Here is a 23853-nt window from a genome sequence, read left to right as displayed (position 1 = left end):
CATGTGGATCAGCAGCTCCAGTCAAGACACTAAATACTGGCCTTGGGAGTAGAGGTGGAAACCTCCACGTGTTCACAGATTTGGTGCCAATTTCCCATGGCAGATGTTACCTGGTGTTCATCTTTATATCTATATGACTCTAGGCCAGTGCTGGGAAAGTCAAAAATTCAGTTAGCACAAAAGTAAAGTTTCTAGGAAAGCGGATGGCCTGATCTTTTTGTTGCATGGAATATGTTTTAGGGGCATGGAGACATAGCCTGCAATAAAAATTGGTAGAAAAAACTCATTCATTTCTTTTTATGGAAATAGATCATCATTTCCAGAGGTTATAGAAACCTCTCATTTTACCTAAAAGCTGCAAATCATAACCGAAAAGAAACAGGAGGCAGGATTCTAGTTATTTAACACATAGACTGAGGTTTCCCCTTATAATGATTATCCCTTCTAATATTTTCTGAAGCTCTTTGTAAGCCTAAGAATGAAAACACGCCTTTCCATGACATGTGAGATGAGAAACCCTAGCCCACGACGGGGCAGGGACCCCTGGGGAGCAGAAATGTGTTAGTTAGGCTTCAAAACACCTTCAAGGAGACATTTCTTCAGGGCCCAGAGTCTTCCTAAAGTCAGATGGCCCCAGTGGTGGCGCTATACAAATCCCAAATCACTTTGTGGAGAAAAGAACAGTGTTTTCCCTGCTTTCTTACAATCTAGAAGCTTCCACATTACACAGTAGACTGTCAAATTCATTTATGCAGCAAATGACGGAAAACAAACCCAGCTAGGCTGTATTGGCGGGGTCTCCGTTTCCTAAGACCAGGAATCTCTAGGATTTAAAAAATTGAGTTCTTAAAACATGTATGCTCAGTGATTATACGAAGTTGCTTTTCTTGAGCACAGCAGTTTTGGTCCCTGAGAAGAAAATCATAACAAGGTTTGAAGGCTGCACAGAAGAGAGTTGAAAAGAAATAGCTCAGTGGTGATCTGGTGGAGGCTTTGCTCCCGGGACAGGCCAGAGGGCCGCCTGCAGGGGAAATCACTCATCGTACATATTATCTGCGTTTCTCCTGGTCATTGATTCTCGACTCCCCATGCTGGGCAGGGCCAGCTCCTTTCAGAACGCTGAACACCTCAGGAAAGACTCAGAAATGGCTAGATAGAGCTAGAGCTCTTTCTCTATCTGAATAGCCCACCTTCGATAAAAACCAACTCCTAAAGACCAGGAATTAAGGCCCAGGTCCAAATTCTCTTTTCAGGGTAGGTAGGGTCCATCTGTGTCACCATGCCCCTCTTCCCGGCCCCCCCCATCACGCGCGGCAGGTGATTCTAGCCCACTGACCTTGGGTCACATGTCCAGCAGCTTGGTCTTCCAGGTTGGGGGTGTCTCCAATGCCTGCTTCTTCAGCTGGTTTGTGTGTCAGCAAATGAAGAAGATAAAAGCAAAGACGGTTACTGTTTGCTAGAGACAAAGCTCCCTGCCTCTTCCGCTATGTTTCTGAAAGCATTCAGGAAAGGCGCGCCTTAGCACCACCAAGGCGCTGCACCTCTGGCTCTTTGCAAATGTGACTGCCGGGGACGTGGATGAAAACAGTCCACTAAACAAAACCCACACAACCACGCACTTTACGGGCGACACGGTCCAGTAGGAAAGACCTTCTCCACAATGGGCCCAGGGTCCTCAGTACCCCACTCAACAAAGACACAGGACAGGTGAGGTCAGAGAAGCAATTTGCTGCTCGGCCACGGCTGTGGGAGCTGTGTCCGGGCGGAGGCTGCCCTCCCAGCCCCAGCCAGCGCTCCTGGGGCGGCGGGCGGCAAAGGTGCAGGGAAGACTAGGCGCGGGCTGTGGCGTCCGGCTGCGGTTCAAACCCAGGTGCCACCATTACTCAGCCTCTCTGGGCCTCTGTCTCCAACTCTAGAATCCCAAGGTGATGACACTGGCTCACCTTGCAGAAGAGTGGTGAGGATTCATATAAAATGGTGTGAATATATTTAGCAAAGTGCCTGGGACACAGCAGGGGCCCCCCGGCGGTTCAGTTTCTTTCCTCCAAACTGCTGGGCAAGTCCTTTAACCTCATGCTTAGAATAGGGAGGGAGGCCAGCAGTGTCAGTGAGCAGCTTTTGGGGTGTCTCGGGCTCCTGCTTAGGGAGCCCCAGTCCACCCCAAACAAAAAAAGACTGAGAAAAGCTACTGATCATCAGTGGTACCAAAATCAATAAGCTTTCATACAACACCAATTTCTGCATCGTGAAAAAAATCGGGATATTGCGGCAGGACAATGGATACAACTGTCCAGAAGAAAGGGCCCCTAAAAGGCAAGTTGGTCACATCACACACTGACGTGCGGTGACCCCATGATCCCAGGAGAGCCAACATGCCCTGATGGACAGTGACAGAGAGGCCACCACCCTGAGAAATGCCCACCAGCTGCTGGCTGGGCCACCAGTCTTCTCTGCCAGTCCTGCAATGACTCAGTCTCTACACCTAAACCAGAAATGCCAGGTTACCACCACCTGCCATACGGGTCCACCACAGAGAACACGGCGGAGGCAAAAGAAAGAGCCCCTGGGTCGCTGGACAGACGCACGATGGCCTTATAAACAGCCAGCCCGCTGGCTGGCCCAGGGCAGCTGTGGCGAGGGGCAGGGGGCCAGCAGTGGGCTCGGGCAGCTCCCCCACTGCCAGTTCCTAGGCAGGAACATCTCTGGGTCCTCTGCACGCTGACACTGTATGGCCTGTGAGGCCTAACGGTGACAGCTCCGCGTCACTCGACAACAGCCGACTGTCTGGGAAGCACAGCTCCGAGCATAGATCTGATCTGAGTTTCTGACAAGGTTATGGAAGAAAGGCTCAGAGTGACAGCAAGTCCAGCTAAATGGCACGGAGTCCTGGAGACAGAGGACACGAGGAGGCGTGCCGACGACATCACCGTCGTGGCACTGGGAAGCCCACCGCTTTCGCTTTCCCACGCGGTGTCTTGATATCCTGGTCCTGATGCAAATCAGAAACCGCGGGCTGCTGCCCACATCTCTGACATCCCCTGATCCCAGCAAGGGAGATGCTCAGAGAAGCCAAAGAGAGGGAGGGTGTGTGACAGTGGCTGGGCCGTCACATCCCTATATGGCTTCTCCATATCCCTGGAGCCCCAAGAGGGCTCCACGCTCACCCCGCAAGGCAGGGATTCCTGCAAAGGGATGGCCACACTGCACCCCCAAATGGACCTCAAATGGGAAGTTTCACAGGAGAACCAAGATACAGCAAAGGGGACATGCCCAAGTGAGGTGCTATTGTTAACGCCACCAGCTGAAAAAATGTCCCCCCAACTCTAAAACCTCCCGCTTCATTGAGGATGTAAAGGGTGGAGGGCGAGAGAATTTATGAGGAGGATTTCTTTAGAGACAGCAGCTTGTGGGGGTGGGGGGTGGCTGCCTGGCCACCTCCCATCTCATCCCATCGAGAGGGTTTCAAGGCACCAGGGGGAGACACGTGGTGTGAGTTCTCTATGGTTAGGGACATGGTGGACGGCTGTCAGAAGCCCACCTGGGAAAATCAGAGGAGGAGAGACACGCTGGCCCTGCCTTGGTGGCAGAGCAAAGCCTGCGGGCAGTCTGCACATCCACAGTCCGTTGGGGCAGAGAACAGCCATGTTCCCCGTAGGCCTGCTGTGGGCACAGGGCAGCTCTAGTGGAGGGGGCGCCTCGGGCCACATGCAGCAGGGCCACTGATGTGAGCAAGCCGACCTCAGCAGGCGAGAGGCTGGAGACCCCAAGGGGCCAAAGAGAGAAGAAATGTCTGCTGGAATCCAACGCAGAGGGAGGGGCCTTCGGAGGGATGACGGGGATGGTGAACGTGGGGTGTCTGGAAGAATTCCAGAAAGGTCCCCACAGAGAAAGAGTCAGCTTTAAACACCTGCAGCCCACGTGGAGCTGGCTCACAGCAGCGCCCACGCAGTAAGAACCTTCCTGCCCCTGCCCCGTCCTCGCCCTCTCCCTAGTCCCAGAGAGGAGGGGCTTCAGCTCTGGCTCTTATGCAGGACTGGACATTCTAATCAGCATTTGCAGACTGGGTTTTGTGACTGTGGAAACTTAAAACACTTTTGATAACTCGGAAGTGATCAAAAGTCAAGAGGTGGCTAGAGTTTTCATCCCAGGCAGGGGAAGAGCTTCGCCCACCGACACAATTGTAAAGGGACAGCGGGAGACAAAAGCCAAGTTACCAAGAGTCGTTTGTCCCACGGCCTTCAAACGACCTTCACTGTCAAGGACAGGGCCTGCCAGCTTCCGGAACATCCCCCTCCACCCATCTCGGAAGACCAACTTGCAAACAGAAGCTACTTGGAGGAGGCCGTGGGACTGCTCGGCCCCTGCCCAGTGCTCCCAGCACACAGGCCCGGGAGAGGGCTGCAGGCTTCCTAAACGGCTGCCCTGAGCCCTGTCTTCAGGAAGGAAAGAAAACTCCTGCCGGGGGACATGTCCCCCGCTGTCCACTGCTGGTGACATACGGTTCAGAGCTCTTCTGAATTTCGTGCTGAGCACCCTCCAAGTCACCAAGCCAACGGCAGAGTCGTGCGTAAGCCCAGGGAAGGGGACGGGAAGGAAGTGACAGCCAGGGCTCTGGGCTGTGCTCGCTGTTCCCTAAGGGCCTGGGCAGCTCACAGGTGACTCTGGCGGCCCCGCGTCCAGTGCTATTTCTGGTCAGTGCCCTGTCTGGGCTACGCCCCATCATCTGTGTTGACAGGACAGTCTCATCACGTCTGTTCGACGCTGATACGTTTGAAAGGATAGTCCTAAAAATGGATGCTAGATGACATCGCTGAGTTCCTCGGGGACTGTCCAATTACAATCCTCCAAAGGTGTGGGTGGGCCACCTTGATGCTGCTGCACACTTGGCTGCCCCCCCCCCCCCGCCCAGGGAGCTGTTTACCTCCGAGGAAGTAACCCCGTTGCTGGCAGAGTCGCAGCAGGAGGGTGGACTGACCTTGGGGGTGAAGGCTGCCACCAGCCTGCTCAGAGAACTCTCTGGAGCTAAGACAAGGAGAGGAGGAGCTAGAAGGAATCCAGAGGTCCTCTATTCTCTGGGAGGCAGGCAGGCAGCCAGCCATGGAAGCAACAGGGCATCAGGCTCAGAACAACCAGAGATTCCCAGAGGCTGGTGTCCACCCACATTCCTGCTGCACATGGAGACGGGCATAACCCCACGTGCACCCGTCCTCCAGCAGGGGAGCTGGGCACCCCGACCTGGGAGTCACCCTCACCTGTGGTTCCTTCTGGGATCTCCGTGGGGGGCTGAGCGGCCGCCTGCTCACCGGGGGCTCCCTCATCCACTAAGGGTGCTGTCACATCTGGAAACCACGGAGAGTCACCTTAGGGGGCCGGGATGAGCTGTGCCACACCCCTCACCTTTGCTGTTTGGGGGATGCAGAGATGCAGGGATGGGGAGGGGGAGGGGACTCAGCCACATGCAGAAAAGCAGCCCCACAGAGCAGGGCCCAGAGCCGTGCTCCAGCCTTGACATCTCTCCAGGGAGCAGAGCAATACTCTGTTTGAGTGGCGCCCATGCACGAGACACCCAGGCCCTCTGCCAGGAAAGCCAGGACAGCCCCCCTGTAAAGACTGCAGTGAGAGGGACGGCTGGGGACGGTCGCAAGTGTTTTTAAGGAGGAAGTGTTGAAAATCAGATGACTGGTCACAGGTGTTTGATCCTTAGAGCAGGACAGAACAGGAGAATGGGATTGGGACCAAGGCAGTGCAGGAACCCTGCAGTCAGGGCCGGAGTCTATGGCTCTGCCGGGAGGCTGGCTTTGGGCAAGTCCTTTGTCCTCTTAGGGTCTCAGTTTTCTCATCTGCAAAATGGGAGTATCACTACCAGGTGACCTCCAAGTTCTCTTCCAGTTCTAATCCCCCTGTCTCCCGGAGCCCATGACCCATGGTTTAAAACCACAGACTCCCCTGGGTGGCAACGAACAGGTCGGCCCTGTCAGGAGTCAGGTGCTTGACAACAGGCCCACAGATGGGTCCACCTTCAGAGCAGAGGCTGGAGGGAAAGATCTACCACCAGGAGCTGCTGTTGGTCTCTCATCGAGGTGAACACTTCCAAATCGGCATTCTTCCCTGAGCAACGCCCTGGCATACTCCCAGGCCCTTCTGGGCAGACATGAGGAGCTGTCAGCTTTGAAAGCTTCCCAAGCGCCTGACTCAGGTTCGTCAGAAGGAGTCCACTTTATTATGGTTGTCTCGGGAGCAGCCTGGCAGAGTCCAGCCCCAGCAGGCTCCCCCATTCCCCGTGGGGCCAGAGCTGACGCTCTTGGGATGCACACACGGACAGGGTCCAGAGTGCAGCAAGACTTGGTTGGTAGATTCTTCCAGAATAAAGCTGATTTGGAAGGCTGGCAGAAAATCTGCCATTAGTGTTTCAGGACCTTCTCAGGGCGGTAGGCAACTTGCAGAACTATCCTAACAAGGTCAGCAGGCTATGTCTTAACATCACTGGCTCTAAGAAGGAGAGCAAACAGCATTTGGTCTGGTATTCTCTTCACTAGGCTGAGAACTTCAGAGGTGGGGGGGCGGGCAAAGTGGGGGAAGGGCCACATCCACTATATCCTCCACAGATGCACCATCAATTGGCAGGCACCTGACAGCCACTTTCTGAATTCATCCAAAGGTGGACGCTTGGGGAGGTGCTGGGGCCAGGTTCTCATCAAAGTCATGGGCAGGGCCCAGGGAAATGCTGAGAATAGAACCTTGGAGAGGATGGAGAGAAGGAGGGGCAGATACTGCTGACTGGTTACTCGAAAGCCATTCTCAACGCCCTTATCCCTTGATTTTTCCTGCTAAAGAGCCTGGAAGGCAAAATGCTCAATGTCCCAGCCTCCCTTACAGCCAGGGGTGGCCATGAGACCCAGTTCTGGCCAATGATACATAAACAGAAGTTGGTTCGGTGGGGCCTGCAGAAAAACTGTTGCTTTCCTAATAAAAAGGGAAAACATTTGGTTTCAGGGTTCTTTTGGCTTTGCTACTTTCTTTCTTCTTTGAAGGCAGATGTGATGCCTGGAGGTACAGCAGCCATTCTGTAACTATAAGGCAACAATCCAGCCATTAATGATGGCAGAAGATAAAACAGTTGACACTGAGAAGCTGCTGCCCAAGTCCAAACATTTTACTATGTGAGACAAATAAACCTCTTCATATGTATGTCACAGTTAGTTGGGTTTTCCGTTACCTGCGATCAACACGGTCTTGACTGATATAGATGGGAAGCAAGAGAAGATGGTCAAAATCAGGACCAAGGAACACTTCAGGAAATACGTCAGCAGCTTTGTAATAACTTAGACACCAAACGTCTACAGAGGACAGGTTAGAAGATGGGCTGGAACTAACACCATGGCCAAGGTCCAGACACCCAGGCCGAGCTCAAGAAATGAAAGATACTAAACCAAGACCCATCCCAAAGTGTGAGCTTGGAGATGTGCACTGACCTGCCCTTTCCTCAGCCAAAGGGCTGCTTTAGGACCTGCTGGCTCATGAAAGAAGTTTTGGGAGGACAATGGGCGAGGAGCAGGGGCTTGGTGGAGCTGACGTCAGGCCCTGCTTTGCCACAGATCCCAGCCTGTTCAACTGCGGCTGCCTCAAAACTCACACACGATGAAGCTGCCCACACCTGACCCTAGCGAGCAGGGCTTCAAAACAGAGCGTGGCTCCCACAACATCCGGGGCCCGAGCTCCGTCCTGCAAAGCACTGAGCGAGCTCTCTCTCAGCCAGAGGCAGAGGCAGCAGCAAATGCAGCCAGGAAGGGTGGCACGTATGAGCTCGAAGCGTGGCTAAGCGCAGGCTGGAGCATGGAAGGAGCTGCTTGAATAAAACCATGAGAAGAGGGAGGCCCCACCTTCCGCCGTTGGAGTGCTCTTAGCATCAGAGGTTTCAGAGCCTGGTTCCTCAGATCCATCATCGGCCGGGGTCTGCAGGGGAGATTCTGGAACATATACAATGAGCCCCTCAGAATGGCTGCCTCTCTCCACCCCTGCCTTCGACCTCAGAGGACCTCGGGGACAGTGTCTTTTGGAGCTGAAATCACCCAGCGTGGAACCCAGGTGGACGGACTGTGGCCACATGACAAAACCACAAAGGGGACCAATCCCACCCCCACCCCAACACAGCTTGGCCCCCACACCAGGGTCAGCAGGCAAAGAGGCACGCAATGTTTACCTGTTCTGGGACGAGAGGAGAAATTGCCTTTTAATTAGCTTGTGGTTCCAATTGAGACAAAGGCTCTTATATTGACAAACGGGCAGCAGACACCAGAACGCTAAGCCACAAGTAGACTTGGGCTTTGTGTTTCCCTACTGAAGAGACTCATGGGAGATCACTGCCATGAATTAATGACCATTAACGACCTGGGAAAACACTCAGAGATCCAACTCCTTCCTCTGCAAAGGAATTAGCTCAGGGCAGACACAGTACCTACTTCTATTCTAACTGCACACTTGGCTGTGTCTCCAAGCACCGCCCAGCAAGCCTTGGGTTACACCTGAAATGTCAGCCATCGCTACCTATAAGAAAACTGTCCTTTCAGAATCTAAAGCCAAGGGAGCTCTGATGGACTCTGCAAAAGCCACTCCACCTGGGGTGGGGGCAGCCTTGGAGACAGAGGACAGGAAGCTGGTTCTGCATGAAGCAGACTCACGAGACGAAAAGAGGCAAGTGGTGTTCCAGCACACTTCGAGATCAGACACGTCGCACCCCCTGCTAGAACGCCATCCCTGGACACTCAGCCCTGGCTGCACCCATCCAGCCAAAGAAGGGCTGACTCTAAAGAAGCTTCCGGTCCTGGAGCTTGCCAAAACCTGCCAACTCTCTCAAGTAGGCTCTGGACACATGGTGAGGGAGCATGATGCAGACTGTCTGCCGGGTCTTATTACGGACCAGCCTCGACTGTCAGAGCACAGAAGCCTATGGGCATGACGGTGCCTTACACACTTGTCCCCCAAACACCCCTCCCCCAATCCATCCCCAGCCTACAACTGTCATCATCTGCTTTATCCTTGTTAAGTTTCTTGGAGGGAGGGAAGGAAGGAGGAAGAAGCCTCTTCTGAGGGTCTTCTGGAAGGTCTAACAAGTTAACTCATTAACACCTTTTAATTCATGCGGGTGCATTATTTTATCAGTTAACCAGCTTTTACCCACTTTGCAGCTCTCTTGGGCTCTATCTAATCCTATTCCAACTTTTAGCATCAATGCAGATTTACAGAAAAACTGCAAAGATAGACCAGAGAGGATACCCCACACCCAGTTTCCCAAATTCTTAGCATCCTACATTATTATGGTACATTTGTGACAACGCAATATATATAGTTTAACTTAATTTTTAAACCAGGCTATCCTAAACAGAGCATCATTTTTCTTTTTTCTTTTGGCTGGTGGGATCTTAGTTCCCCGACCAGGGATTGAACCTGGGCCACAGCAGTGAAAGCACCGAGTCCTAAGCACTGGACCGCCAGGGAATTCCCAAGAGCATCATTTTTTCATTGGCACAGTTCATCTGGGGCAGAGTTCAGTATGTTGGGATTCTAAGTTGGATTCTACCCACAAGAGTTTAATAACTGAAGCTTCAAGGAGACTTGGCTAAGGGTGACCAGAGGCAAAAACAGCTGACATGGAGCTGAAGGCTATACCAGCCCCATAATCTCAGAAACGAAACTTTGTCATCTGTAAACTGGGGAAGGCAACCTCCGCCTCCACTGGTTATTCTGAGCGCTACCTGAGACGTCGGTGGCCAAAGCGCTTTGCGAACTTCTGTAGAGTCCTACAAAAATGCCTGAATTATCTTTTTTTTTTTAAGATTTTTTTTGATGTGGACCATTTTCACAGTCTCTATTGAATGTGTTACAATATTGCTTCTGTTGATTTTATGTTTAGGTTTTCTGGCCACATGGCATGTGGGATCTTAGCTCCCCAAGCAGGGATCAAACCCACACCCCCTGCCTTGGAAGACAAAGTCTCAACCGCTGGACCACCAGGGAGGTCACCTGAATCATTTTAAGGAAGTCCCATTATAAGTAGGGTAGCCACATACTTTGTCACCCAAATAGGGACACTTGAAAGTGAAAGTAGTGATACTGATACTGAGGCAGAACTCTCATGTGGAGGGATGGTGGGCTCAGGTCCTCAGATGAGGGAGCTCTTAGGGCCCAGCTGCCATTCCAACCCCTTGGGGAGTTGAAAATTAGCAGCTCTGGCTGGAGCCAGGCCGTGGCCTGGGAGATGTCAGATGCACGTTTCTTGCCACCATTGGTGCCTAAGGAGGGTTGGGTTGAGCCGGATGGGAGCAGGCATTTCCCCTCACCCAGAGCTTCGGGCTGGGTGTGCCCCCAAGAAGGCCAGAGGGTGGCCTCTGAGCTCCGGGGACAGCCCATTTCTTCCCTCACCTCCCCCACCGTGGAGCCCACTTGTCTGATTCCCAAGCTCTGCCTCCTAATGTGTTCTCTGCTTTAACAGGTACAGAGAAATCAGCCTTTGAAACAAGGCCCCCCAACGAGTCCTGAAGCATCTCCAAGGTAGGGATGTTTTCTCCATGTGCTCCCCCAACTCAGGCCTCCTTCTGGTAACACCGCCTCTTGCAGGGAACCTTCCCAGATAGATGTACCCAGAAGAGTTCCCTTCCCACCTTGGAGCTCTACCCCTGCCATCAACACTGCACACCCCAGGCTTGTTATTTTAGTATTAAAAGAGGAAAGTAGACTGCCATTTCGTCTCCTTAGAAATGGGTCTAGAAGACAGGGACCTAGTCTTTCTTATCCCGGGGCTGCACGGTCGGCTGCTCCAGGGGGCACTGGCCACCAGTGACACTGTGGGGAGAGGGTTCCTTATAGTACAACCCAGTGCCCTACAGGTCCTCTGGTGCTCCCATCAGCGATGGAGGGACTAGCGTTCGGAGCCAGAGAGAGGGCTCTGTGTGCTCCACGGGGCTCCCCGATCTCGGTGGTCAGACAGTGCAGTGAAGGGGAGAGAGGAGGCCAAGCCAACTGGGCCAAAAGACTGTACTATAGAACATTTAGAGGTTGACGTGGTTTATTAAGGTATAACAGGGACAGTAAGAAACCCAGAGCTAACCAACTCTGGCCAAAAGGGGCCAGACAGGCCTATTAAGGAAGAGAAAAAAATAATGTATAAAGTCATGTATTCTGCATGCCAGTAAACCCTGCTGATTTATAGGGTAATGGGTTTGGTTAAAGACTCAACAGAGCACCCTTGTATTAATTAGACCAACAAGCCTCCGGCAATCTTTATCATACTATATCCACGCATGTGGCAAACTCTCCTTTGCAAAAGGCAGATTTTCAAATAGCTCACGTTTTGAGTTCTGTTGGCTCGCTCAAATTAATGAGGTTTCAAGCCCATTGACAATCTAACACAATAAAGTATTTAAAACTCCTTTAAAACTCAGGATGCGAACTTTTCCTGCCAGCCCTTTCCAGAGCCATCGGGTCGGCCGCGATCCCCGCAGCGCCTGGGCCCGTTACGCAGGGCCGTGCACTAACCTTTCAGGCCGTGCTCCACGTCACCCTCGTGGTCTTGCAGCAGGGTGTAGTCCCCCTGAGCATGATCTTCCATCACGTTGAACTCCTGGCGGGGTTCAGCCATCCTGGTTCAAAGCCCACCTGGGGAATGAAGATGGGAGGTGAGGGCTGGGATGCTGTGCTGAGGCTAAGTGCTTGGGGGTGGGGTAGGGGGCAGGGAGAGAGAGGTGCCACCTCCCCAGTTCACAGCAGGCAGATTTCCACCTCCCCTCTCTCCTCCCCAACAACCAGATGCCCAACCTCACCCGCGGGGCGTATCGCCAAAGTGTTATTTACTTGTATGTGCACTTTCAATTCACCAGCATCACATCAGTTCATGTCCAAAACCATCAGGTGGGCAGGTTCAGCAGGCCCAACTTGTTACTATGCTCACTGCTCTTTCCACTTCATTAAAAAGTAAATGCTGCTGACTGGTAGCTTGATGGGGTTTAAACATTCTTTTTTATTTTATATATTTATTTATTTTTATTTTTGGCTGCATTGGGTCTTCGTTGCTGTGTGCGGGTTTTGTCTAGTTGCGGCAAGCGGGGGCTACTCTTTGCTGCAGTGCCCGCGCTTCTCGTTGCGGTAGCCTCTCCCGTTACGGAGCACGGGCTCTAGGCGCGCAGGCTTCAGTAGTTGTGGCACGTGGGCTCAGTAGTTGTGGGCTCAGTAGTTGTGGCCATGGAACCAACTCGACCTGGGTGTCCCGACTCCCCAGCTCTGAGTCAGGTGGCCCCCGGGGTCAGGGACGGGCTTTCACTCACCTCACTGGTTCCCACCAGGACCCTTGGGTGTGCATTCTGAGGGCCAGGCTAAGTCCTTAACAGGGCACAGTGCGGGGGCATGAATTTGGGGCTGAAGAGCAGCGTGCACTCCCCTCCCCCAAAAGCCCCAGCTGAGAGGTGGCTTCAGCTCAACAAAGCCCACTAGAAACGATCATTTAATCCTACTCTGCCCTCTTCCTTACTGAGAATGTTTAATTCTTTATCTTAAAAATAACTTTGAATTTCTGAACTTTGGAGTGTGTCATTTTGCTGTGGTTCATTCACGTCACTTTGGATTATTCCATGTTTTACGTTTTTATCTCTGTAATTTGAATCTCTTGTATTTTACTTTGATATCTTCCTTTTAAATGATCTAGTTATCTCATATTATTTATTTTCTACTTTATATTTTTTCTTATCTTTGAAACTCCCCTGTTCTAGCTGCTTCTACTTCCTCCCTTTAAACTTTTAAAAAAGTTTTTAAAAAACTTTAAAATAAATAAATAAATAAATGGTGGGCTACAGGGTCGGAGGGTCCACCTGGGGCAGACACTCCACCTAATACTTCCCACACTGACAAAGGTGTGGAGAGACAGCCAGCCTCTGGCACTGTGTTTTTGTTTTTTTTGTTGTTTTTTTCTTGCGGTACGTGGGCCTCTCACTGTTGTGGCCTCTCCCGTTGCAGAGCACAGGCTCCGGACGTGCAGGCTCAGGGGCCATGGCTCACGGGCCCAGCCGCTCCGCGGCATGTGGGATCTTCCCGGACCGGGGCACGAACCCATGTCCCCTGCATCGGCAGGCAGACTCTCAACCACTGCGCCACCAGGGAAGCCCTACTGGCACTGTGTTTATACCAGCTGGCCACTGGCATACTCAGGTCCAGCTCCATTTCTCTCCTTTCTAGGCGGACACGCTGGTGTGGGTGTCTGAGCTCTCTTCTCCACCCACGATGTAGGATAAGAAGCTGCGAGGACTTAGCATGGTTCTAAGAATGAGTCAGTGAGCCCTCCTCTGGGTTAGGCAGAGGGTGGGTGGTCTGGGCGCTCCTAGACAGCTACTTTTCACTCTGACCAAGGCCCTTGTCTCTCAGAGAGCTCTTGGGAGGGGCATCTGAGGCTGATCATCTCCAAACCTTTGATATCTCCCCAAGGATGAGCAGGACTTTCCTGGGAAGATCAAAGCCCCATTCATCCTTCAAGACTTAGGATTTGGTGGTGATATTCTCTATGGTGATATTCTCTACCCTGAGATACACTGATGGTCTGTTTCCCTTAGAAAGCCCCAAAACAAGAACCCCTGTGCTAAGAGGAACAAGTTTCATTACCAAAGGCGTCAACTACTGCTCCCCACCCAACTCTATGAAGTAACGCCTCCCTCGCTGCTTCCTGGTGACGCCTCTCTCAGGACATCCCTGGTCACTGCCCAGCTGCTCGTGCCCGTGCCCGGGATGGGTCCATGAGTCACCTCACCTGCTGACTCACCGGGAGCCCCACCCGAGCGCGGTGGAATCCTCCCAGAAGCGCAAGCCTCCCAAACTGGCTGGAGACACTACACCCGGCCCGGGTGAGCCAGATCAGACAGATCAGGCCGTCCTGTTCAACCTGCAGCTAAGGTTCTAGTGAATGAGCCCCGTGGTTTTGTTTTGGAGATTTGATCAATTCCTTTCAAGGACTAAGTTTTCCCATTTGGAACGCGGTGGATGGAAGTGTAAAAGTAAAAATCTGCTGCCCTGGCTTCTTTTATAAGATGCCCCTTTACATCCTTTGCTTCTCTGTCATGCCTCAGTGATCACCGTAATGATCTGAATGAGTTCTTAATCTATGAGTGACATGAACCCTTTATCATATTTGTGGCTAATAGCGTCTCCTTTTACTTTGGTTTCTTTCTTTCTTTTTTTTTTTTCTTTTGGCCACACCGCACAGCTTGTGGGATCTCAGTTCCCCAGCCAGGGATTGAACCTGGGCCATGGCAGTGAAAGCCCGAATCGTAACCACTAGGTCACCAGGGAACTCCCTGTTTTGGTTTCTGACGGCTTCTACTGACGGGTTTTACTTTTTCTACAGTCAAGTCTATTTTCCTTTGTGATTTATTCCGCTGCTCTATAGTCCGTAAAGATCATAAATATTTTCTACTGTGTCTTTAGTGATCTAATTCTTTGTATTAAATTTATTAATTCATCTAGAACTTATTTAAGTGTATGATATGAGGTGGGAATCTAAAAAATTTTCTCCCAGATACAACAGCTAAACCAATGGGCTCTGCCCTATTCGTAGGACGGTCTTCCCTCTTTCCCCAGGTGAGTGAACCATCTATTCTGCTCCATTCGCCTGTCCATTTTGGTGCTAGAGCCTCCCGATTTAGGTGTTGGATCTCCAGCCTTATTCTCTAGGTGGGCGTAGACACTCTCATCTTCTTTTGTCAAAACTGTTTGATCTTCTTGCACATTTTCTCTACCAGATGCTCTTCAGAACACTTTTTCCTCAAATTCTCAAAATTCCATTGGGATTTTGGCTAGAACTGCATGACGAGCCAAAACGATAAAAGTTGCTATCTTCACAATATTTAGTGTCCCCATCCAAGAGCAAGGTATGTTTTCCCATTTATTCTTGTTTCTAAATCTCTTGGGGTGGAAGGAAAGATGTAGTCCTGCATGTTGCTGAGGCCACTCTTTTTTTAAATTAATTAATTTAATTTATTAATTAATTAAATTAATTATAAATAAATTAATTAATTTAATTTAATTAATTTTTATTTGATTTTTTTGTCTCTTTTTTTCTTATCTTTTCTAATCTTGCTGCAGCCACTCTTGATGTCTCCTCATCCTTGGCGTTGCCTTTGTGAGTGGGACCCTCCCCTTCATCGTGTTGATGATATAATAATAAGGGCTCTGGGTTTCCACAGTTGAGATGATTATGGCTGGAGCTCTAACACTGGTACTGGCACAGAGGCAACGGGTTCCCCTCAAGGTCTCTGGGGAATGAATGGGAGAACCATTTTCTAGCCTTCTGTTTATCAGAGATGAGATCCCTTAGCAGAAAATCTCTCAGTGACTTGTGAGGACCCAGGTTCGATCCCTGGTCAGGGAACTAGATCCTGCATGCATGCGGCAACTAAAGATCCCGCATGCCACAACTGAAAAGATTCCGCATGCCCTGGTCTCTTCCCTGCCCATCTGCACGACCACCATGTTGGGGGCAGATGGGGTGAACCACGTGACACGGAGGCTGCTTCTCACTCAGAGTCTGGAGGTGGGCAAGGTGCCCAGTTTGGACTTTGTTCACAGGCATGAGCAGGGCGGCATCAAAGAAGTGCTCTAAGTTCACTTTAGCAGCAGTCGGCAGGGCCAATTGGATGGGTAAGAAAGGACTGTTGGCAGGGAGGTGACTGCAGTGATCCAGGTATACAGCAAAAAAGCCAGAACCAGAGCGGGGGCAGAGGCCATGGAAAGGAAGGGACAGATCCAAGGAGTGTACTTTAGATAACGTTAGACTGGGCTTTAAAACTGGGCTGGGGTCAGAGGGAGAGATCAGAACCCAGAATTACACTAGAGGTGAGGGCTTGCAAGGCTGGGAAAATGGGAGGCGGTAGCACAGTCAAAGGGAACAGCATCAGGGTCCAAGGCAGCTAGTCAACAAGGGTGGGTTCTGGCTTTAAAAGATCCCTGCTCAAAAGAAGAATCTCGGGCTTCCCTGGTGGCGTAGTGGTTGGGAGTCCGCCTGCCGATGCAGGGGACACGGGTTCATGCCCCGGTCCGGGAAGATCCCACATGCCGCGGAGCGGCTGGGCCCGTGAGCCATGGCCGCTGAGCCTGCGCGTCCGGAGTCTGTGCTCCGCAACGGGAGAGGCCACAACAGTGAGAGGCCCGTGTACTGCACTGCATTTTACCAACTGGTGATTGATTTGAGTTAATAGGTTCTAGGAAGTAGATTCTGCTCTCCCTCGTGATTTCCATTATAATTTTAAATTTTTTATGGATCTTTTTTTAAAACAGATCTACAATGAAACAGTTTTCCACTTTAATTTCAGGTCAAGGGTCAGCAGTTTGTTTCTGTAAAGGGCCAGATAGTAAATATTTTAGGCTTTGGGGGCTGTGCCTTCTGTTACAACGACTCACCTCTGCTGCTGCGGCAGGGAAGCCAGCATTGATGATAGATCCGTAAATGAATGAGCACGGCTGGGTCCCAGTTAAACTTTTTTTACAGACACTGAAATTTGAGTTGCATATAATCTTATGTGTCATGAAATATTTTTCTTTTGTTTTTTTCCACCATTTGAAAATGTAAACCATTCGTAGCTAACACCAGATTTGGCCCATGGGCCACAGTTTACAGACTCCTGCTTTTGGCTTTTCCAGTATTTCTTCTCCTCTCTCAATAGTTTAAAAAAAAAAAAAAAAGAATCTGTAATTACGTCTTAGCAAGAATCATTGTACATTTTGGTCTCCTTCCAGAAGTTTCCAGAAGTTTCAAGTCAGGAGCAGGAGAACTAAGGGTCATTCTGGGGCCTGGGGCAGTGCTGCACTGTTCTAGGGACTGGAGACAGCATCCGTGGCATAAGCCCTTCGGCTGCCAGGCCGCCTCGCTCAGCGCCACAGAGCAAAAGGCAAGGCAATGGGTCTCACTGTCCCAGGTTCTAATGATCCCCCCACTTCCCTACCACCAGCACCACCCCTGCATGGCTGGAGAAAGTCAGAAGCACTAATAGGAAGCTGAACAAATTACAGGGGCCTCTGGAGAAATTAAATCATCCTTTAAAACATAGGCTACTATTCACTATGCAAAATGAATAAACCGTGTGCATCTCAGGTGCCACTATTTTCCTTTAGGGTAAAAAGAGGAATGCATGGGAAGAACTCTCTAAGCAGGGAGGCACCCCCCCCACCCCGCCCCTCCCACTGACCCCAGCAAATGGCCTTAGGTTCATGGACCTCCTGATTCAATGAAGCCACCAGTGCTGTCTCTCCAACTCATCTGGGCTGGGTCACTTGCCCCGTGCTAATGTTTTGGTACCTACAGGTCATCTCTGGAGCATCTCTGAGAGGCTACTCGACGTAAGCAGAAAATAGAACCCAGAGGAGATGCGCTCGGAGAGTAAAATGAAGTAATTCTTCTTCTCAGTCTTAGGACAAATACTGCGCACGAGAACGCAAGTCCCGTCGGGTTGGACCTGTCTGGGTCACTTACGGGCAGATGAGGAATCTGGGAGGTACTCTGCCCAGGTCACATAGCCAGGAAGAGGCAACGCCAGGATGCAAAGCTTGTGTCCTCACGGGGCACTCAGCTGCCCTCACTGCCAGTCCTTCCATCCAGGACCATCAAATGTTCTCCAATTTTCCATTGGGGCACAGATCTGGGGTGTGGAAGCAGCAGTGTCCAGGACTCACACCCCAAAGCTGTGACTAAATCACTTCTCTCAACCTCCTTCATGTCACCCAGTGACCCCTGAGCTCCCTTCCTGCTCCAACATTTTTCTTTAAGCGGATCGATTAGGCCTGTGTCCTCCAGCTCAGAGCCCTGGGAAGATTGGTCACAGGGCAGCAGGAGTCTCTAGCCCAGGCCTGGCTGAGAGGCAGGGGGCCCTGCCATCCCAGCCAAGGGTCTGAAAGCTCAGCCCTGCCTCCTTCTCTGACCCCTGTGGTCTTCCTCTACGAGAGCCAAGGGCAGGATGATTTCTCTGGAAGAACTGGGCAAAGAACATGTAAAGCAACTGACAGACGGCACAGCCGTACATCCAGCCCTAGGACTTTCACGCAAAGACAGCAGACTGAAAACACAAAAACAAGCGTAGCCCTGAGGTGGGTACACAGTCCAGACTAGACGTGGTTATATCACCCCACGGATCCCTGTAGCCTGAGAGAGACACACAGACAGGAAAATAAACACGCCAGGAGCTACTGTCCTAAGGCCATGCTTTGCCTTCTTATTCTTCTAAATCAACCAATCTCTTTTTCAATCTCTCTGATTTCCTACCTCCCATTTTCCCAGGCAGTGACCTACAGGCAGTGGGGAGTGAGGTAAGGAAGAAATTTGAGGAGGAGCACAAAAGTTGAGTTAAACCTGGAAACGAAAACGGGTCACTCTTTAGGGACCCTTGGAAAAGCACTGCCTCCTGACAAGAGAAAATGAGAACCAGAGGGTCCTGGAGTCTGTCCTTGTCATTTGGTAGCTGGGAAATTGAGGGGAAGGGGCTTGTTAAGTTGTAGGACAGTGCCTGGTCCTACAAGATCACACCCCCAGACCCAATGCTGCCTTGCCAATGGCTTGTGGCGGGGGGGGGCAAGCCAGGGAAAGGGAGAAAAGTGTGTGCGGGGCTGAGAGGGAGACAGTGGAAAAAAGAGGACAGCGCAGGTGATGAGAGGATAAAAGAGAAGGCAGGAGAGGGGAAGGGGGTGAAGGCACAGGGAGGGAGGAACCCCCTGAATCAAACCGCGGCTGCTGCAACCCAGCCTTTTCTATTTACTTTCCTGATTGAGGTAAAATCCACACAACACACAAGTGACCGTTTTAAAGTGAACCACCAGCGCCTCTGTCTAGTTCCAAATCATTTTCATCACCCCTGAAAGAAACCCTGTGCCCATGAAGCAGTCTCTCCCCACTCCTCCCCCCAGGCCCTGCCAACCACGAATCTACCTTCTGTCTCTATGGATTTACCAATTTCGGAGATTTCAAATAAATGGAATTATCTAACACTGGGCTTTCGCGTCTTGCTTCTTTCGCTTCGTGTAATGTTTTCAAGATTCACCCACGTTGCAGCACGTGTCAGGACTTCGCTCCTGGAACGATATTTCATTGTATGGACACACCACATTTTGTTTATCCATATATCCATTGATGATTACCCACAGTCTTTTAAGTTTGGAAACAAGATAATATGGAATTTTTTTTTTTTTTGGCGGTACGCGGGCCTCTCACTGCTGCGGCCTCTCCCGTTGTGGAGCACAGGCTCCGGACGCGCAGGCTCAGCGGCCATGGCTCATGGGCCCAGCCGCTCTGCGGCATGTGGGATCTTCCCGGACCGGGGCACGAACCCATGTCCCCTGCATCGGCAGGCGGACTCTCAACCACTGCGCCACCAGGGAAGCCCTGGAATTTTTTACTGTGATGTTTGTCTGATAATGCTGAAATCGGGGTGGAGGGGGAGGAAAGGTGAGGGCAGGAAGGGGTAGGATGATGGAAGAGAAGAATGGCAGGGACCCTCAGACAACCTTCAACTTCTTCCTCATTTTGCCAAGGCTGGGCCCCCGGCCCCTCCAGACCCTCAGGGGCCCAGGGATGTGCAAGTGAGACCCCGGGTCCCTTTTGCTCCGGAAGAAGAGGGTCTTCCCAGGCTGCAAGGTGGATAAATTTTCTGCCTGGTAGAGTTCACCTGCTCTGTGTGTCTTACCTGAAGAGTCAGCTTTGTTTCTGATCATCTCAGGCTGCCCTCTGAGGCACCCAGAGGTGGATGAGGGAAGCCCAGGAACCTAGCCCAGCCCAGAGGTGACGTCTGGGGCATCATCAGGGAACCCTGCTCACTATTTGAAGCACGTCTGCCATTTTCCTGGACACTTTCCCATGACAGAACATACAGGCTCACCACAAACCTATGACGTGGGCAGGATGCAAATCCCAGCCAGGTAAAGGGCCCCAAGGGCCTAAATGACTTGCCCAAGGCCAGCAAGGCAGCCTGGGGCCTGACTCCCCTCTGGAACACAGATTCCCAGCAGTTCTGATGCCTCTGTCTGCTTCCCCACCCAGGCTTTTGCTCCTGTCCAGTTCTCCAGGGTGTCTGAGGGTTTCAGCTGACCTGGGGCAGTCTCTACCTGAAGGAGATGAAGACCAAGTAGCCTTCCTACACCTACTGCCATCCTTCCTATTCCTTTTAATTTTCTTACAGCAATGCATCTTGATTCTAGAAAGCTCCTCAGGTAAGCCAGGACAACAGTGGACACCATTTTGGGCAGTTTTGGAATATTAACAGCATCTGTTTATTTGAGTCGTGACTATTAGCCAGTCTCAGGGGCTTCAGAGAGAGAAAGCAAATCTCTGTAATACAACAGCCCCAAGAGAGGAATTATCCTCACTTTGTAGATGAGGAAACAGGCTCAGAGAGGTTCAGGAACCTGCTGAGTGTCACACAGCTAGTAAGAGGCAGAGCAGGATGTGAACTCTGATCTTTTGATGCTAAAACCCATCTTTCGGATATTGTATCATATCAGTGCCTTCCCAACAGAGAGTTTAAAAACATAGCCCTTTTCTCCCCTCCAGGACCCAGAGAAATGACCCTGTCTCGGCTGGATGGAATTAGAGCCGAGGAGGTAAGAAGAAAGCCCGTGTCAGGGGCTGGTCCCGCACCCTGGCTCACCAGGCTCCAAGCAGGACGCGCTGCCTGTGCAGTCCAAGCCCGGGAGGAGCTTTTTGTATCCTAGAGCCCCCTCCCTGAAGGCGCCGGGTGGGCTGTTTAGGGCGGAGCTGCAGCCCTCGCTAGGGGGCAGCACATGCCAGGGCGCGGTGCCCGCTCGCTGCAGCCCAGCCGCCGGACAGCTTCTCCCCCAGGCAGCACTGCAGGCTCCCGGGGCCGCTGCCGTGACTCAGCGGAATCACCGCCACCAGAACAGGTGGCTCCGTCCAAAAAAAGGACGCTGGCCCTTAAAACTCCCTCAGGTTAAAAACTCAACTGGAATTAGAGAGTGGTGATATTGCACAACTTTGTGACTATACTTAAATCACTGAATTGTACACTTCAAAGGGTGGATTTTATGGCATGTGACATATCTCAATAAAGCTGTTATTAAAAAAACAAACACCCTAAATGGATCTCTCAGCTGAAGATCAAGTAGAGAGAAATCTAAAAAAATAACCTTAAAATGAACTTTGATCTCCAAGGTTATTTTTGGCTCCCACATCCCATCTTTCCTTTGCTCTGGTCCCTTTTCTGCACCATCATGAATTTGCCAGTGCGTTCAGGTGGAAAACAGGATTCCTCATGACAGGAGCCACGTTTCAAGCATTTCCAGGTACTGACTCATTTAATCAACACAACTGCCCCTATTATTATGTCGACTTCTACAGAGGGGGAAACCGAGGCACAGAGAGGTCGAGTAACTTGCCCAAGGTCACACAGTAAACATGTGATGGAGTCAGGGCTCAAAGCCTAAGCAGCCTGGCACCAGAATCTGACCTTGTGAGGCCGACTGACACAGTGATTAAATCAAGCAGTGACTGAGATCACCCATTTCAGGAACATAAGGACCCACTCAACTGAGTGAAAGCTTTCGTTTCCTTTGACAACTTTCTCTTTGTATTTACAGTCTATTCTTTAATGCTTACGGTTCAACTGTTGTACTTTTAAGATATAAAGATTAGTGAAAGGGCAGGCATAGTAGTCTCCTTGGCGGAGGTGAAGTCTGGGCCCAAGGTCGTTAGGAAATCCCTATACTTATGAAGCGGGGAGCCAGCTGTACCTAAAGAAAGAGGAAGAGCCTCCAGGGTTCAAGAGAACTCTGGGCTGGCGCATGGCAACTCTGCTGCTTCAGATGCACTTCCCTCACAGCTAGTCTCCTTTTGTGTTGCCCCTCTTCTCTCCCGCCCCCGACAGGCAGGTGGCACCCAGCACCCAGACACCACGGGGAAGTTCTCAGGAAGACTTGCTGGAGGGAAGACGGCCTGGCAAACCTCAGAGGAACTCTAAAGTGTGAGCTTGTGCTCACATCCTATCACAGGGTACCAGAGAATGTTCTAGAACCGAATCTGAACAATAATAATGATAATACCCGGATTTCAGGCAGAACTGCCAAATTAAGTGCAGAGAAGATAAAGGAGCCCACAGAGAGGAAAGACTTAGGTTGGTGAGAAGAAACTGGAATAATCCCGGGCCTCAATCCAAAGAGAACAATCAACAGTTGTATGAAAGCATGAATGAAGGCCGCTTTCTGGGGGGAGGTGGTGTTGCTGTGCACACACCATGTGTCATGGCTGATGTCAGCCGGCTGACGTCCACCACCAAGAAAATCCACAGACTGTGTCGGAGAGGACAATTCTGGTTTTAAGCTCAAGGATTCTGTTTTATTTTTTTGACCTCCTTTGTAACTGCTGGTATAGTCAAACAGTGCTGTAGCATCTGTTAGGATGATACGGCGTGCTTGGGTGGCCTTTGTTTTCAGAACTGCAGTAGTTTTCCCTCCAACCCCCTTTCTGATCAGTTAGCCTTCAACGAGGACAGCACTGCCATGTGACACCCCTACGGGGGGTGGCGGCAGGTTGCTGAGCCTCTGTCCCGTTCGGGGACTGCCAGTGGCCCTGGTGACCACTTAACTGTATCTGAGATGAATCCCCTCAACTCAGAGCACCAAATGGATAAAAAGCAGTCTCTTTTGATGTCAAAGCTGGGAAAACCACAGCGAAAAATTGCTTTTTTTTTTTTCTAGGGCAAGCCACTCTTAATCCTGAGAGAGAGAGGGAGAGAGAGAGAGAGAGAATTTATTGTTTTATAAAAGTGATTCATAGTCATTATTAAAAAGTTAAATACAAAAATGTGAAAAGAGGAAAGCAAAATCACCACTGTTAACATTCTAGGGAACTTCTGTGCAAACACCTCGCCTATGCACACATATAATTTTCCCCAAATGAGACCATATCGTACCAGCTGTTCTGTAGTCTACTTTATTTGTGTAATAAATATACTGATATTAATAAGCTTTATATTAATTTCTGGTTGATCGTCAATGGCTACAATGTCTAGATTTGCTGTTATCTCTCTGCCCTCTAGCTCTAACAGGCAGCAAATGGAGCACTTAAAAAGCTCTGGAGGGGGACTTTTAAAGTCCCCCCACCCCGCCCTTTTTTTTTAGCCATCCATGATCTTCCCTGAATAAATATTTCTGTAGCCAGGCACTATTTACACATTTCACCTCATTTAGTCCTCACAACGGCCTATGTGAAGGAGGAAATGTTATTATCTTATTATCCCCATTTTTGCATTGATGCTCCGTAGCTCCGGCTGAGGGAGGGTGCACACGTGGCTTTGAATCTGCAGTCCCAGCCTCCAGCTGGACACAGGGTGGGTCTCTGGAGACCTTCACTGACAAATCATGAAGCCCCACTCTGAAGCCCTGATATAGGAGGAGCCATTCCAACTGCACCTCTGTGAGATGCACGGGTCATCTTAGCTCCATTCTGCAGCTGGGGAGACTGAGGCACAGAGAGGATCAAGTGGACCTAGAGATAGTGCCAGAGCGGGGGACAGAGTGTGGCGGGTAGTGATTTCCTGGAAAGCTCACCTTAGGGCTAGGAAGTCGCTGGGAGTGAACGCTGGGCGGAATGATGTCAGGGGCGTGAGGACACGGCTGTACCCGATGTTGAATGGGCCCCCCACAGTCAGGGTCTTGAGGCCTCTCAGAGGCACCTCGGGCCATTTGCCAAAGACCATTCTGGGTTCTCGGGACCACCTCCTTCTCCATGAGCCATTCCTGACACTGATGACTAGCACTTAGGCTGCCCCCTCTTAAGGCCCTCTGAGAACACTGCACGGCTTCACCCTCACAGCAGGGGCTGGGGAG

General features: G+C 51.0%; 1 protein-coding gene across 5 annotated transcripts in view; it reads right to left on the bottom strand.

The window, feature by feature from the left end:
* MAPT (microtubule associated protein tau) overlaps window positions 1–23853 on the bottom strand; it is a 101937-nt gene that overhangs the window by 34185 nt on the left and 43899 nt on the right. For 2 of the 5 annotated variants that reach the window (XM_079905835.1, XM_079905837.1), the window contains exons 2-4: window positions 11533–11652; window positions 7881–7967; window positions 1337–1402 (exon numbers count right to left, since the gene is read on the bottom strand). In XM_079905835.1, the coding sequence (XP_079761961.1) occupies window positions 1337–1402; window positions 7881–7967; window positions 11533–11635 (256 nt within the window). In that variant the 5' untranslated portion in view covers window positions 11636–11652. Of the gene's footprint in view, window positions 1–1336; window positions 1403–5252; window positions 5340–7880; window positions 7968–11532; window positions 11653–23853 lie in introns of all 5 variants that reach the window. The other 3 variants (XM_079905836.1, XM_079905838.1, XM_079905834.1) reach the window with 2 other exon arrangements.

Source organism: Stenella coeruleoalba, assembly GCF_951394435.1.
Source record: "Stenella coeruleoalba genome assembly, chromosome: 19".
NCBI lineage: Eukaryota > Metazoa > Chordata > Mammalia > Artiodactyla > Delphinidae > Stenella > Stenella coeruleoalba.
The sequence above is the reverse complement of the archived record's forward strand: the minus strand, read 5'-3'. Positions and strand labels throughout refer to the sequence as shown.